This window comes from Cupressus sempervirens, chromosome 9 (assembly GCF_028749045.1).
Source record: "Cupressus sempervirens isolate cs-2001-9-10 chromosome 9, ASM2874904v1, whole genome shotgun sequence".
NCBI lineage: Eukaryota > Viridiplantae > Streptophyta > Pinopsida > Cupressales > Cupressaceae > Cupressus > Cupressus sempervirens.
In genome coordinates, this window is record NC_143126.1 from 734,517,811 (window position 1) to 734,534,953 (window position 17,143).

Here is a 17,143-nt window from a genome sequence, read left to right on the forward strand (position 1 = left end):
CATCCCAATGCAACATAAAAATGCAATAGTGGCGTAACTGACATCCTACAAATAGTCCAAGTCCATGACCAACATCATGCCAAGAAAACCCAACAAAATTGAACAGTACACAAATTAAGGTAAAACCCTCAAAACTCAAAAAACTTCAAAATTAAAACCCAATTGATCTTAGGACAGAAAAGCCACAAAAATCCAATAAAATTTGAGTTCGAACATTGCATGCAAAAACAACCAACATAATGATGCAAAATCCCAAACACTAGTTCTCCGCCTCCTAACATACAACTACTAGAAACAAAAACAAAAACAGGGCTGAAACACAAAAATAGGAGAGCCCTACCTGACAACCAAAAGAGGGCTAAAATGGGAATCAGCCAAATAAAATAAAATCTCGCAAAAGCTACCAAAAGTCACGACAAAGCAAGGTATCCCCAAGCTAGATCCAACAAGATTGATCTCAAAAAGATCCCATGCTCGTAGCTCTCACAATGAATAGAAATGCAATCATCCAAAAGAGGATTTTGGAAAGAGCGCTCAAATTTGTGATTTCCAAATATGTGACGTGAGAAATTAATTTCCTCTTTGGATACTTATTTACTTTTTGAGTGAATAATCAATTAGGGTAAATAACCAGGTAACCTAGTTAAACCCCAAATCAACCCAAACGAAAATAAACTATTCCATGTAATTGGAATTCATCTATGGCAAATTTGCCAGAAACTAAAATCAAATCAAATAAGGCCTGAAAAACCTTAAAATAAAATCACAAAAAACCTAACTTTTGCGTCAAATGCGATTCTCTAAATGCACACACACGTCCATAGGTCTAATCACATAATGCAAATAAGTCTAAATTTAATCAAATCACCGAAAGGTTTAATTTAAACCACTAAATAAGATACGTCAACCATACAGAGACGACATTGGTAAAATATGAACTGAATCATTAACTTTGTGTGCCACGGCCAAAGATATAAATCTTGCACTAAAACACATGATCAAGTGCAATTGCATATAATAACATAGCCAAAGCACTAAATGCATTAAATAACCTAATTTAATCATTTATTTAATTATACCTAAATAATTCATTTATATCACTCATGTTCGCATAAAGCATAACAAAGCAAGAATGAAGCAAATTATCGTAGCTTTAAATCCAACACATAAACATAATCAAAGATATGTCCAAATACCAAATAACCAAATATCATCATAAAACCTACTATCATCTGAAAATGGCATCATCGTGCAAATATGATTAATTGAACAACATATTAATCTAACAACTATGATACTGAAATCAAAATATAGCATCTAACCTTCAAGTCTGCAATGAATATCAATTAGTGTTAAGCATATCCATCCATTCTAATAAGAGATGGTCCTTATAAATACTACTTATAGGTCAATGCATTTTGACTCAAAAATTATAGTTGAATCCTTATAGCATAATCACAATTTATCTACATAGTTAACTCCTAATAGTATAACCATAAATTGTCTTATTAAGGAAATTATCTCCTACTTATACACAAATCTCATAATGCTAATAGAAAGTTAGGACTTAAAGTTAATTAACCTTGCTCTAAAGAATTGACCATGATTTGTAGAAGAAATTTATTGGGTAACTTTGAAAACTTACTACTTTGGCTAATTCATGAAAAAATGAGTGAACAAATTCTTTCTATAAATTTGTTTGTGATTTTGTCAGCCAGCAGTCAGCTTTTTAAAGCAATACTAGCAAAATTCAATCCATTTAGCTCTAGTGACCAGGTAAGAATTTTCTAATTGAAATCATTAACTAATGTATACCCTAAAGAGAATGTATTATTAGAAAATAGGAACAAAATAACAGCTACTGTTTGGCCCCAAAAAATGCTAAAAATACATATGCTATCATGGGAAGTTCAAAGCACCCCACCACAACTAATAGCTTAGATTCATTCTACAAAATAGCTTCCCTGCAATTTCAAGCTTAGATCCTAAGCTTCCAATTTTACAAACAAATGAACTGATAGAGACCATAGGCACGGTAGAAAATTCAAGCTTAGATCCTAAACTTCCAATTTTACAAACAAGTGAACTCATGAGACCATAGGCAAGTTAGAAAATTCTGTTAAAAAATGACACCACAATTAGTGGCTTAGATTCATACTGCAAAATTGCATCCCTGCAATTTCTGGTGTAGATCGTAACCTTACAGTTTGCAGACAAATGAACTCCATGGGAATTGCACCAGCAACCTCTTCCATGACACCCCACTGTTATGTTGCTCCTAACATAAAACTTTTGATTGATCAAACAAATGAACTCAAAATTTCTTGAATCGGATCATGAATGATCCTTGTATCCTCACTATATATATGATTTCCCCTGCCAGTATAGGGGAAACAAATATGAAGAAAATTCTTGAGATGAGAAGGAGGTAAAATGAGGTTTGATTCGGTAGCTGAAAGGAAAGCTACTACTCAATATATAAAATTCAACTAAAAGGTAACATAAAAACAATGAAACCAGAATTCCAGGAGCATAATTTAGCTTAAAGGGCACAACTAGGCCTTGAGGTAGCTGAATAGATTAAAATTTAAAGCACTCAATATAACCCAAAAATCACCCTAAATATGAATCAGAAATCACAAGAACTGATCGTCATTAGGCAATGATATATATAGCTTCATGAACTCATTAAAAATTCATATCGCTGTAACCCTAATACCATTTTAACAAATAAAGCAACTCTCAATGCATGTTACAGCATTTTTGCGAGAATGCTAGAAATTTGGAACATACCTCAGAAAGCAGCTGTAGCAGGTTTAGGTAGACGAATTCTGTACTCAGGCTTTTAGGAATACGAATTCTGTACTTAGCATTAGATTATCCATAACAAGCAATTGACTGGTTTTGATTACTAACCCTCCATGCTGAAAACCTCCCGAATCTTCTTTTTTATTTGGAACAGACTTCAAATAGCACATAATAAGTCTGAGTGAGATGAATAAATTGGATAGACAACTAGATGGAAAGAAAATTAAGACAAATTAATCGACTCCAAGATTCAACTTTACAACAAATTTCTCTGATTCAAATATGTTTGTTAAGCCCACTTTTTCTTTATGATAGGACCATATAATTGTTTCGCGGTGGTTTTGAGGGATTATAAAAGACTAAGACTACAAGGAATGGAGAGAGGGGAGTATTCTTGCATGTAGACGGAACTTTATTTTGCTTTCCACTGGTTCAAGCTCTTATTTGTAAGGAGACGAAGAAAAGAAATGAATCAAGGAAAACACAACAGATTTTGTGACAATTCCCAGTGCCGTAATTTTTTTTCATATGTTTCTTACTCCTAGCCTTTTTCAGAAACTCCTTGACCATTCTTAATTCCCTAAGTTTAGTGCCTTTCATTACACCTCTCTACAGGCCAAACAAAGGCTTTGAATATGCTTAACTGTAAATTACGCACTATACTTCCTCTTCAAAACTACATTAAGTCTCTCACTTTAGAAGTTCTTGCATACCTAAGTACATCATGTCTCGTGCAACTTTGGCCTTTTGGGATTGAGTATTTTGATGTAAAATAGCAGATCCGATCGAAGGTCACTGCTGATTCCTCTTGCAAAATAAGGGTTCCATCAAGGGAGGTCCTCCTGCAATTGTGATATGAGATTTTATAATACAACGAATAGAGAGTACTAATGAAAATTATGAGCAAACTCTTCTTCGAACCGATCATTCTGGCAGCTGCTCCAATTGGGTAGAACTGCAGCTATATGTAGCAAGATTGCAGGTTTAACAGCCACTGACAGCAAAGAGTTTGGTAATTATCCAACTGATATATTTGAATCTAACAGAAAGCTAGTGTTCTATGGGACCATATGGCCTTTGAAATAGGGGTGCAGAGAGAGGGAGAATAAATGTTGAATGCTACTGTATTATTGTGCAATAAAGCATTGAAGAGTCATTGCATTGACAGGATAAAAGAAGCGAAATTGCAACGGATAAAGCAGGATCATCAGCCGTTGAAGAAAAAAGGAAAAAAAAAGCATGTTCCGCCTTTTTCTAATTTCAATAGACCCAAACCTAGTTGCTTTAGACAGAACAGTGCATTTGCTATGATTTATTCACACCACTGATTATTGAACAAATTCCTCATAAAAAGACTTAAGTTTTACAACTTTAAGCTTCCCCAACTCGTAACTCTAAATAGACTAAATCTCCATTCAAATCAGAATCAATTTTAACGGAAACAATACTGTTTTAAAACTCACCATAAAATATAAGCAATGAAAAAGATTTGACATCCATACCTTTAAAATTATTTTCTGTTTTTCCATAGGTTCTCTTCTTTGATACAAGTTTTAATAAGTTACTCTTATCTTTAAGCCACTATACTAACTTAATTGCAGGCCCCTATATGATTCATCAGAAACTTAGCAATCAACAAATAACACAGAAACTTAGCATTCATAACGTACACAATTGTTAAAAAAACGCACACTCAGATAAATCTAAGTTCACAGATTATATGCAACAAATAAATTGAGAGGGTCCAAATTCAACACTACGCTTCCACCTTATGATTGGTATCCAATGGCTCATAACCGCCATGCTTCCTAACCCCCAAAACCCTCCCCACAAAACCGCAAATGGTTAAATCAATAACAACCACAGCGATCACATATAGAATAAACAAGAAATCAAGGAGTGCCAGGGCGCGTAACGTGTACTCCTCCAGTTCACACTTCATCGAACCCTCCACTCCGAGAGGAACATCCAGAAGCCGTTCGCAGCCCTCTGGTATAAAACCCTTCACATAGAGCGACAAACCGGACTGAAAAAACCACAAACCCTGCAAAACCACTCCAGAATTCACCCCTAATTCCGCCACAAACATCTTTGGCTGAAACGCCAGCAGTATCGAGCAGGCGCAGCAAAAAACGGCGGCCATTCCCAGAAGTTTCTCACACTTGCCCTCAACAGCAGACGTAAGGGAAGATCCTCGCTCCAATACCGCCCACTGGAGCCCGAACCCTAAAGCGGCGATCAAGAAAAAAATTGTGGGCGGTATTCCGGCCAAAAAGGGGGTGTTCTCGTGGACCAAAACAACCATGGCGAGGATCAGGAAGATGCACAGCACGGCGACAGTTTGCAGCGTTACAAAGCGGTATACCGGAGTGCTGCCCTTGATCATCAGGTCGAAATCTGCAGATATTACGAGATAGTAGAAAATGGCGAGCAATAATCCAGCGACCTGCAAATACAGTTCTAGGGTTTTGAATTTGGATAAAATGGGGTACCACAATTTTGCAGAGTAATTGTTGGCGTTTTTCAGGTGGGCTTTGAAGGAGCACAAAAGGTGCCACACGCCTAGGGCGAAGATAAAGAACGAAGCGATAATGTGGATTGAGAGGTTCGCCATTTTCAGTTCTGGGGTTCGAATCACAGAGAAAACAGAGATTCAAAATCTACGGGCCTATACAGATGCAAGGGATTCTGGTTTCTACCTATTTTTTCTCCTTTCAGGTGAAGTTTAGTTTAATACGTATTTGTTGTGTTCCGAATTTTTCCAATTGTCTCTCTTTCAACAGATGCTTCCTCACGCGTTTTCATTTTTTTTAAATTTCCAATACGAAGACTTTCAATATTTTAATATTTTAAGAGCCGGCAGACCTATGTAGGGGAGTGATGATTTATGTTCTATTAAGGGGTGATGTATGTGTGATGAAATGTTGCTAAGATATATGATTGAATAAGAAATGAAATTGGAATTTTAGAGGAAGTTGAGTTTCTAAGTAGGCACTGGCTAAATAGTCGAAAATTTGAATTTTTTAAATGTATATATTTAAGTAATTACTTTTCAAAAATATAAATGTATCTAACATCACTAACATTTTAAAATATATTTAATAGAGAAATTAAATGATTAAAATTATTTACAAAATTTTATGTTATTAAATAAATGTTAATATTTCAATTGTCAATAATTTAGTTTCTATTCATTTACGTATGTATTATATATTCTTTCAAATTTACATCTCTAATGCTAAGAAAAATGATTGATGATTTGTCTTAATAAATCATAATAAATCATAACTCGGTATATTTGATTATAGCATTAAAATAATTTAAAAACTCAATCAAAAAAATAATCTATCTTTTAATGATCTCAAATGAAAACTTCACTATCATAAATAATCTTTCAATTTATTTATTAAAATGCATCACATAACTATTTACTCACTAATTTATTCAAGAGTTAAAAGTAAGATAAACTATTTAAATATTTTTGAAAACTATCTTTTTCACATACAATATTTAAAATCTCCTAAATATGTTAAAAATAAGATGAATAACTTAAATAATTTTCTTATTAGTAAAATAATAGTTATAAATCAAAACTATTATATTCTTTTATTTATAATTATTATACATATTTAATTTATTACCATTACTATTGGCTCATAAGTTTGAACACGTTTGAGCAGAAAACTACATCTAAAAAATATATAAAATCTAACTCACAAAAATCTTAGAAAAAACTTTTCCATCATTTGTTTTTAACTTTATTATATACTTTGAAGTCCCTCTTAATAACCCTAACATTTGGTCATTATACTCTAGATAATAACCAAATAACTTTGAATAAAAGTAGTGTTCTCAATTTTATTGAATGGTAATATTTAATCTTGTTTGGTTTATATTACTTCATTTCCATTGCAACTTCAAAGATTTATTGTTGAAGATTTCTATTAAATTTTATAAAATTAAATCTTATTTTATAAATGGACAATAGTATTATTGGCTTTCTCAAGTTTGAATCTTCTCTTAAAATTTTAAAAATAGAATATTTTGTAGATAGTTTAAGTAAACTAAAATGAAAATGACAAGTAAAGTACATACATTATTACAATTAAGTTACAAGTGATTTAATTTTTTAATAATATTCTCTATTTAATTTTTACCAAAAAGTTAAACTTTATTACCATTGCTATTGGTGCATAAGTCTAAACATGTTTGAGTAGAAAACTACCTAGTTGAATCCTTCAACTAATAGCAATATCAAAATTTGACTTGTACAAAAAATTTGATACTTATAAATTATTTTTCATAACTATTATATTCTTTTATTTACAATGATTGCACATATTTAATTTAGTTGTAGTGCCTGCCCCTAGTTTACATTTTTCGAGCTACATTTATGTTATGATTGCCAAACTCTTTTAGGCCAATTTATGTTTGATGAGTAGTATTATTATTTTAGAGATTATCAGATGATGTTTACACTCAGTTATTATATGATGAGATTACTTGGTACTCTATATTTCATGCATGTATGATGATTATTCAATGGTTTTAGTTATCGATGATGATTAGTTGGATGGCTTATTATTTCATGTGCCTCTTATGGATACTTACCCCATACTGCATGTGTATGGTGTGCGTGCTGTTTTATTTATGTATGGTGTTTCTGATATGGTTAAGGAAGGGAGTCGTAGTCACCTGCTAGTCGGGATCTACACGATGCACCACTTCCTGCCATTGCCTGTTTAGCTTAGAATATTGTGTTTGTACATGCGTGGATTTTATGCAGGTTGCAGGTACCGGGTATCGACTTTCCTGAATTGTCAGGATGAGCGTACCCTATCGCACTATCTCAATGGTAAGAGAGGGGAGATAAACTCTTAAGTCCAAATCCTAAACCCTCTAGCCAATTGTCCTAATTGATAATTAGGACAAGTATCTGAGTTAGTACCCTCCGAATGCATCAAATGATGTAATTTTGTGATTATAACCCTTCTGTTTGATTTGGTATGTATTTTTCTATGATGGGTTTTCGTATGTTGCTTTATGAGTCCTTGGTGTATTTTCTATTAATTAAGTCTAATTAAAAAGACTAATTAATGATTTAATTTAATAAGGAATTATTATGATATCTTTATATTTAATTAATTAATTAATTAATTAATTAAAAGAATTAAAATTGGAAATTAAAGTTTAAGATATATTTAGAACAAGATAATATTTATTTAATTTAATAATAATATATTTGGAGTTCATTTTTAAATAAATGCTAAATATTATTGTTATTTAAATTAATTAAATATGTTATCAATTAAGTTCTAAAATAAATTAAAAAGTTGAAAGATATAAATTTATTAAGAATTCTAGATCGCATGATCTAATCATGAGTTAAATATAAGAATTAAATTAAAAGATTAAATTATAAAAATTAATAATGTTATTTTAATTTCTTAAAAGTGCACATAAGATTTAAAGTAATAAATTAATTAAGAATTGAAGTCAAGTGAAATTTTAAATAAAGTTATTTAATCATTCAACTTATTGTGCATGAAAGTTGAATGCAAAAGAATTAGAAAAGATAATAAAAGTTAATTTGAGTTAACTGAGTTGTGCAAAGAGTCTTCTCGGGTAAACGCACAATTAGTGCCCCGAATTGAGGAGAATTTGCTTATCACAACTTTGGGGGTTCATTTTTTGATATACGAATTTGGACGAGAATTTTTGGGAGGAAGACAATTTTTGGAAGCAAATTTCAGAAGGCTGATACGAAGAAAGTCTTGAAGGGGAAGGTTATTGAGAGGAGCGAATTCGCATACAGTTTTCTGGAGGTTGCATAATAGCATCAGGATCAGGTAGGGTCTTGTGTTTTTTATCCATTAAATATGCAATTATCCCTTCCTGTCTTCTTCGTGTCTGGGGTTTGTAGATCTGAATTCTCTGTGATAAAAGTTTTAAGCTTTCAAATCTTGTGAAGTTATTAATTATTCGTCAATAATTTTTGTATCCATGGAGACTGGATGAATTAATTAGAACCATTGTTTTCTTGATTTAGAAATTAAGATCTAATTTAATAAGGGTTTTGTTTTAATGAATTGGAAAGTTCTGGATAAAAAAAAATATAAGAAAAAAAATAAATAAATAAATATATATATATATATATATATATATATATATATATATATATATATATATATATATATATTTATATATTACATATTTACCCCTTTGGAAGAAATTGTTTTTATCAAAATAAAAAATAAAAATAAAAAAAAATTAATTAAACAAAATTAATTTTTAAAATAAAAAACTAATTTTATTTGTATTAGAATAAATTTAATTTAAAAATATATATATATATATATATTTAAATTTAATAAAGTGGGGGGGAGGGAATTACCCCGTACCCGCCCCCACTGTCGGCGCAGGCCGACAGTACCTGCGTCGCAGGTACTGCGACGGCAGGTACAGAGTACCTGCCGCCGCAGGCCCTGCGACCGCAGGCCTGCGGCCAAAGCCGACGGGCTATAAACGTTGGGAATTCGGTTTTTAAAATTTTTTTTTAATTTTTTTTTTTAATTATTAAAAAAATGAATTTTATTTAATTAAAAATTTTAAATAATAAAAATTATAATATATTTAATTTTTATAATATATTAATTTTTTTTAATATTTAATAAATAAATATTAATTGCATTGTTATAGTTGTAAATTGTAATTTATTAATAATTTTGTTTAAATATTAATAAATTAACAATTATTGGTTGGATTAAAATAATTAATTAGATCTAATAAATATTAATTAATTTAATTAAAATTAGTTTAATTAAGTTAATTAATAAGGAATGTTATTTGACTAAATTATAAAATTGGATACTGATTTAATGTAAATTATTATAGAACTGGGTTATTCGAAAAAGGGTAGTTGTGAAAACTTTGTTACTTGAATTCGACATTGAACTAAAACACAAACCTTACCTTAACTTAAATAATATACTTTCAGATCCAATCTCTGAGACTTTGATGTTGTCTTTGTACTTTGAATGTTTTGGGGTTGGTTTAGCGTTGACCAGTTCAGGTTGTTACCAGAGGCTCGGGGTTTGTGAATGTGATGTCTTGATGATTTGGTCTCGATCTTTCTTAACCTGACCATGGTAATGTGATGAAGTGCTCTATGACATGATTGTGTTTACTGTTTGTGATTGCTTTCCAGTTTCCTTGTGTGAAGCTGAGATGTATGTATTTGAGAATACCTAACTTAACCATTTCTGAGTCTCGATCAGTTATACTTGTATTACTTTCTGGTTGCTCATTAGAGAACCATTGGATTTTGTGACTTATCATTGATGCCTTCAGTTGCTAATAGAGAACTGTCGTGATTACTTGATTACTATTTGATGTTATCTGTTGCTCATGAAGAACTGATATATTTTGTGGATTATCTTTTTATGATATTTTCAGTTGCTCGCATAGGACTGAGATGGTTTTATTATGATTCTTTGATTTATGAGTTCATGAGCTAGGGTAGGTTATCTATGTGTAGAGTCGGGAAGTGGCTTGCAATGGGGGTCGAAGCCCTAAGTGGCTGCCTTGAGAAACCCATTGTAAGTCGTTTTTAATAAGTGAAAACATTTACACTAAATGAGAGAAAATGAACCTAACAAGATAATTGTATGTTCTCTCCCATGCCATGAGTGCTAGTACAGACTAGGATGGGGTAGAGAGGACGCTTGGTTACGACCTTGCATACCATAGTATGCCTCGTCAGTACGAGAGGATACTAGTGGCCGCAGGATCAGTAGGGACCCGGGATTCCTAAGGGATTGCTCGAGTAACTTCTACATGACTTTTGCGATGACACTTTCCCGCTTGCATATTAGGTTTCCTACGTGTCTTGTGGTACCTCTGGGATTTAGATGTCAGTCTTTTTAGGAACCCTTGAGTTAGCATACTTATAGGATTTCCTGGACTTGGAGAGTATTTATGATTATAGGTTTTGTTATCCTATTTGGGACTTGAGATTATCTCCTCAGCACGGTGGGAGTGGACCATTTAGGTTCCACGCGGTCGGGTGGTAGTGCTTTTACTCTTACCAATGAGATCCGTTCCGTGGTCACCGTGGCTGGAGATTTCGTGATTGGCATTTACCTTCACTATGTTCTTGGATTAGTATGATGGATGGTTAGATTTTATGATAGATGTTTTATCATTATGGATGTATGGATGTATCATGTATGGTGAATAGTTTCATATATTTTTACTGTACTTTGTATCATGGATTTGAGGATGTTGTATCTTGATCTTTACGTATGTATATTCTTTTAAGCCTTTCATACCCTGTGACATGTACAGTGGATGAATGAGCATTCCGAATTAATTTGCCAAGGAGCATTCGGAACAAATGTATATTATGGACATTGGAGTTTCTGATTATTCTTTTATATGTATGTGTTAGTTGTTAGACTTAGAATTAATTAAATTTAAACGTGACTCAACGTCTTGGGATCTTTAAGAAATGTAACTTGCAATGTATGTTTGTCGATGATTACATGTTATTGCTTCCGCTACTACTTGTTTGATGTGTATGTCATACTTTCTTACTTTAAAAAAAAAAAATGTTTAGCAAACTTAGTGAAACTTTAGGTTAATTCTTTTGGATCCCTTGGCGGGGCGTTACATTAGTATAGTAAAGTTTTGTGGTTATAAAGTTTTGTTATTGTACTCTGTCGCAGGGTCTGTGCATCGCTGACGATACAGGAGAGGCGGAAGGAAGACGGAGGGAGATAAACGGCGTCATACCCAGCCAGTCAAAATAACTGGCTGGGTAGCCATTGCCATCAGCCGAAAATTTGCACCACCTCAAATGTCGTGCGCGATGCGTCATTTGCCTCCTTGTATGGAATGGGATGGAGCCATTAACACTATAGCATCCACATTTCCCATAACAATCGTATTGTCTCTTGTACAACAGTAAGATTTATATTTTCAATGTATCATGATTTATATTTGAGACATTTAAATAAAAAACAATACCAATAAAAAAATGTCAATTGAGTTGAGTATTGTTTAAAAACAAATATTTTATTATGAATAATATATAATTTTAGTATTTTTAAGTGTACTAATTTTTATAAAAGATAAAATAATTTCTTTCGAAATGGAAGGATATATTAAGTATAATTATTTAAAAAATAATTCAATTATAAATTTTTATATTTAATTTCAAATAGATATATTCAATTTTTTAATTAATTAAATTATTGTTTTAATATGATAAAAATTTTGACTATTATTATGTTAGGTTTTGAAATGGAATGGAATTATCTAATTAAAATAATTGCAAAGATTGAGAAATAGAATATTAAATTGGTAAATAAAATCCAGTAATGTTGTTGTGGTGTTACTTATTTCTTTATATATAATTGAATAATTAGAATAATTAAATTATTACTTTTGGTATTAATACTAATTATTTCACTAAAAAAATTTTATGTTGACTTATTTGATAATGAGAAAAGTTACCATATTTTATTAATATTATGAAATGTCAAAAACAAGATATTTGTTATCAAAATTTTAAAAGATAATTGAAATTGCACATTAGTTGATATCTTTATATTTATTATAGATTTTTATATTGGCAACTTTCCAAATGAGTTGATGGTATATAATTTTTAAAAAGTAATTTAACGTATAATGATATTTTAATATTTACAAAACACATGACACGTGAAATGTCAAAAATAAAAAGACACATATAATACTTGTTCAACTATAATAATCTAGTGTCATTATATAAAAATACAACTCAAAAGTGCAATATATTTTCCAACTCCAAAAAAATGATATTTTGTATACCCTTTAAGAGACAAACCTAATAGAAGATATGGAAGGTAACCCTAGAATGATCACATACAAAACCCTAAAACGAGGATATGCAAAGTAACCATAAATGAAAGATAAGTTCTCCAAAAGATGAGTTTTGACACATATTCTAACATGCATAGTAAATAAAGAGAACCATGTAATTTGTATAACCATTAAATATATTTTAACATATTTTAGAATTAGTTATACAATAATTACAAATTATATGTGATTTGTTAAATTAGTAGAACATGATTCATTATATAATAAATATATTATGTTAATACTACTATATAATCTTATATTGTCATTAGTAAAATATTATAATATTATTGAATTCTAATAATTTATTATACAATTAGTATATTACTATTTTACTATTAATCTTTCCATTTGACTATTAATTTTATATTAATATTAATATATTATAACTATTATTTTGATTATCAACTAAAATGATATTCTAATATTTTATAGTTTTATCTTTAATAGATACATTTTTTTATTGACTTCATTTAAATAGAATTTTAATAAATTAATATTTAATATTATTGAATAAATTAATATTTAATTTAAATTGAGATATGTGAAAAGAAATTATAAACAAAAGTGAAGTTTTAAAAAAGTTAATGGACTTTATGGAAAAGAAGAAAATATCTCATAGTAATTTTCATGAGAAATAATTTGAGATGAAAATATAGCAACACACAAAAACACTTCTCACCAAATTAATTAACAAATCAAATTAAAACAAATAAAATAAACATATATTCATGATATTTTAGAATAAAATTTGATATTTACTATAATTTCTATTTATGATTTTTTAACTAAATATCTATATAATAGACATTCAGATTTAAGAAATTTCTCAAATAACCTTAAATTTAAATATTTATAATTTTTCTTCTATATGAATGTTAACTCCACTCACCTTAAAAACATAAGTTCTTATTTTAAAAACATAACTTCTTATTTTAATTTTAAATTGTTTTTCTATAGCTAATTTAGTCACAGACATATAAATGTAAGTCAGTCAAATGGCATAACAATAATAATAAATTAAATTAATACAATCATTCCAAAAAAATTACTTCCAAATTTTTAAAGTGATCTCTATGTAAAAATTATTTATTACCACAGCAGCTAATGGTAATAGTTTAACAAATAAAATTTCAGCAGTTAAAAATAATGTTCATTGAATGTGGCCAACTATTTGAGCAATGTGATATGACTTCAAATGCTGGAGATAGACAGTATGTCAGTGATGGAACTTGGGAAGTGTGGATGGTATGATGTTAATGTCTCCATCCCATTCTATGCAAGGAGGGACATGAGGCATCGCGCATGACAGTCCAGGCGGTGCAAATTTTTGGATGTTTAGCCAGTGCCTTTGATGCAGGAGCATCTTTCATGGGAAAATTATTGAAAAAAAAAAAAAAAAAAATCTAGAGGAGAGAGAAAGTGACAAAAATTAGAGGAAATAAATAAATAACTAAAAAGGGAAAAAGGAAAAAAAAAAGAAGAAGGAGGAATTTCTATTTTCGAGGTGCATAGGTGGCATAAATAGAAAAATAAGAAAATTAGTTGTCATTCCATTAATCGAGGTGTGTAGGTGGCAATTTAGAAGTTTGTGGAAAGTTCCTTGAATCATGAATTTAATATTTGTTGGGTGCTTAGTTGTATTTGGGTGGGAATTTAATATTTATTTAAAGGTAATTGTATTTACCTTTTATCCCACAGTGGTTGTGTTTGTAATGTCTTGGGTTAGAAGTGCCTATTTAAGCAAGGCTTATTATCATTTGTAATCAAGCTCGAGGAGTAGAAGCTCAAGAAGGAGCTCAAGAAGTAGAAGCTCAAGGGGAAGCTTGAGGAGTAGAAGCTCGAGAAGTAGAAGCTCGAGAAGAAGGTGAAAGCTTTGGAAGGAAAGCTTGGAAAGGTGAATGTTGTGGAAGGTGAAGCTTGGAAAGCTTGGAAGGCTTCAAGGTGTGAAAGAGAAAGAGGAGAAAGTGAAGAGTGAGTTTTCCTGAGTCTGTGGACAGAGTGCCGAATGTGAGGCAGTTTACAGCAGGATTGTGGTGGACTTGTGAGTGTGTAGACAGAGTGCCAAGGATGTGAGGCAGTTTACACTTGGATCTTGGATAAAGTTGGAGAAAAGCTAGTGGCTGTGGTTTAGAAACAAGGAGGTTGCTTGGTGGCTTGCGAGCACAAGTTGAGATCTCGGAGGTTTCTACCAGAGTGTGGATCTGGACTAGCTTGGGCTTGGATTGGATTTTGAGAGATCTTGTAGAAATGTTATTGTAATTGCTAAGGATTTTCAAATTTAATAAAATTTCTTAGGAAGCATTTATTCTCTCTTTATCTTCATATTGTTGCATTCTTGGTTATGAGTTGGTAAGGGTGGTGTGGCCCTTCGTTAGTGGTCTCAGAGCAATACTTCATCAAGTGGTATCAGAGCATACCTTCATCAGTGGTATCAGAGCGTACCTTCATTAGCCTTCTAAGTATACAAGCGTAAAGTTGAGATTAACATCCAAATTTTTATTTGGAAAAATCTTATATTGCTAAGTATGTGTGGGGGATATGTTGAATGGATGGTTTGAATTGAATGATGGTTCAACCATTTAAATATTTATTTAATAAAACATCATGAAAATTATAAGCATATGTTTAGAGATTGTTTCTATGTTAAAAAATATGAAAGACTATTGTTAATTATTTCCTCTTGATTTTTATCTAAGTTCGAGCTAAAAAGCTAATATTTTGGATTATGATCTTTGTAATAATGTAGTGGTAGATCCTTTGAGGCATATGGTGTATGTTTATACTAGCTAATCATCCAATTTATCAAGAAGGGGAAATATTAAAATTTTATGCTAACATATTGTTTCAAATTGTGTTGCTTTTCATCGCAAGCGGTCATAAAGGATCGAGCTAATAACAACCTTTTGTTAGACAAGGTCTAAGTTTCAATTCCTTCATCTAAAAGAAATGTAATATGTTCTAGATAGTTGCAAAGTTTTCTAAAATTTATATTGTAATTTGTCTTTTTTTAGTTTTAAAGAACTCTTTTTATAAGATTTTGGACAATTTCATTTGTTGTTTAATTTTAAAAACATGTTAGAACTTTTGAATGGATTTTACTTGCTAGTTTGTTGGGACATGTTTTAGTGTTAAGATTGATTCTTTTGATTTGGTTGTTTTTCAACAACCCTCCCTTTTAGTGTCCTTCGTGCATTTTTTAAATACGAAAAAACATCGTGTAAAATTCAATAAGTTTTGGTTAAGAGAAAGAGGAACATTGTGTAAATAAAAGTGTATAAAGTATATACTAAATTTCATTTTTATTTATTCATCTAGATAAATATTGATGTTTTAAACAATTGATTTAAGTGTGTTCAATAATTTGATATGATATATTATATTTGATGAGATTATATCTTATATGTTATTGTGATAGATAGTATTTCACTATGTGGCACAACATAAATGATTTGAGCTAGTATCTTACCTATATAAATAATTTGCATATGTTATCATTTTGGCAGAGTTGATGAATAGTATAATGAGCTTGATTATTATCCAAATGATATTTTTATTGAACATGTTACTAGTTCCTAATTATGATTCTTTGATACTAACAGAAACTAACTATTATTTATTTGGATCTTTACCATCCTGTTTGTTGATGAAAACCTCATTTAATAAGGTTGACAATATGCACAATTTATTTGATGAGAATAAGATCAATCAAATTGCGAACTTTATATTCAAGATCCATGGTAGGAGATCAAACATTTAAGGAAAATTGGAGATAGTTTAAGGCTGTGAGTTGTAACGCCCCACCAAGGGACCCAAAAGAATTAACCTAAAGTTTCACTAAGTTTGCTAAACATTTTTTTTTAAAGTAAGAATGTATAACATACACATCAAACACAGTAGCAGAAGCAATAACATGTAATCATCGATAACCATACTTTGCAAGTTACATTTCTTAAGGATCCCAAGACGTTGAGTCACGTTTAAATTCAATTAATTCTAAGTCTAACAACTATCACATACATAAGAAAGAATAATCAGAAGTCCCATGTCCATATAATACATTTGTTCCGAATGCCTCTTGGCAAATTAATTCGGAATGCTCAATCATCCACTGTACAAGTCACAGGGTATGAAAGGCTTAAAAGAATATACATATGTAAAGATAAAGATACAACATCCTCAAATCCATGATACAAAGTACAGTAAAAATATATGAAACTATTCACTGTACATGATACATCCATAATGATAAAACATCTATCATAAAATCTAACCATCCAACATAATAATCCAAGAACATAGTGAAGGTAAATGCCAATCACGAAAACTCCAGCCACGGTGACCACGGAACGGATCTCAATGGTAAGAGTAAAAGCACTACCACCCGACTGTGTGGAACCTAAATGGTCCACTCCCACCGCGCTGAGGAGAT

The 17,143-nt window shown here is 30.9% G+C and overlaps 1 protein-coding gene across 1 annotated transcript; it reads right to left on the minus strand.

Moving 5' to 3' along the window:
- Positions 1-4,482: 4,482 nt before the first annotated feature.
- On the minus strand, positions 4,483-5,668 carry LOC149540804 (plant viral-response family protein (DUF716)). The gene has a single exon (XM_089801892.1). It carries the CDS (start codon positions 5,420-5,422, stop codon positions 4,565-4,567), a length of 858 nt encoding a protein of 285 aa, XP_089658018.1. The 5' UTR covers positions 5,423-5,668; the 3' UTR covers positions 4,483-4,564.
- Positions 5,669-17,143: the final 11,475 nt, after the last annotated feature.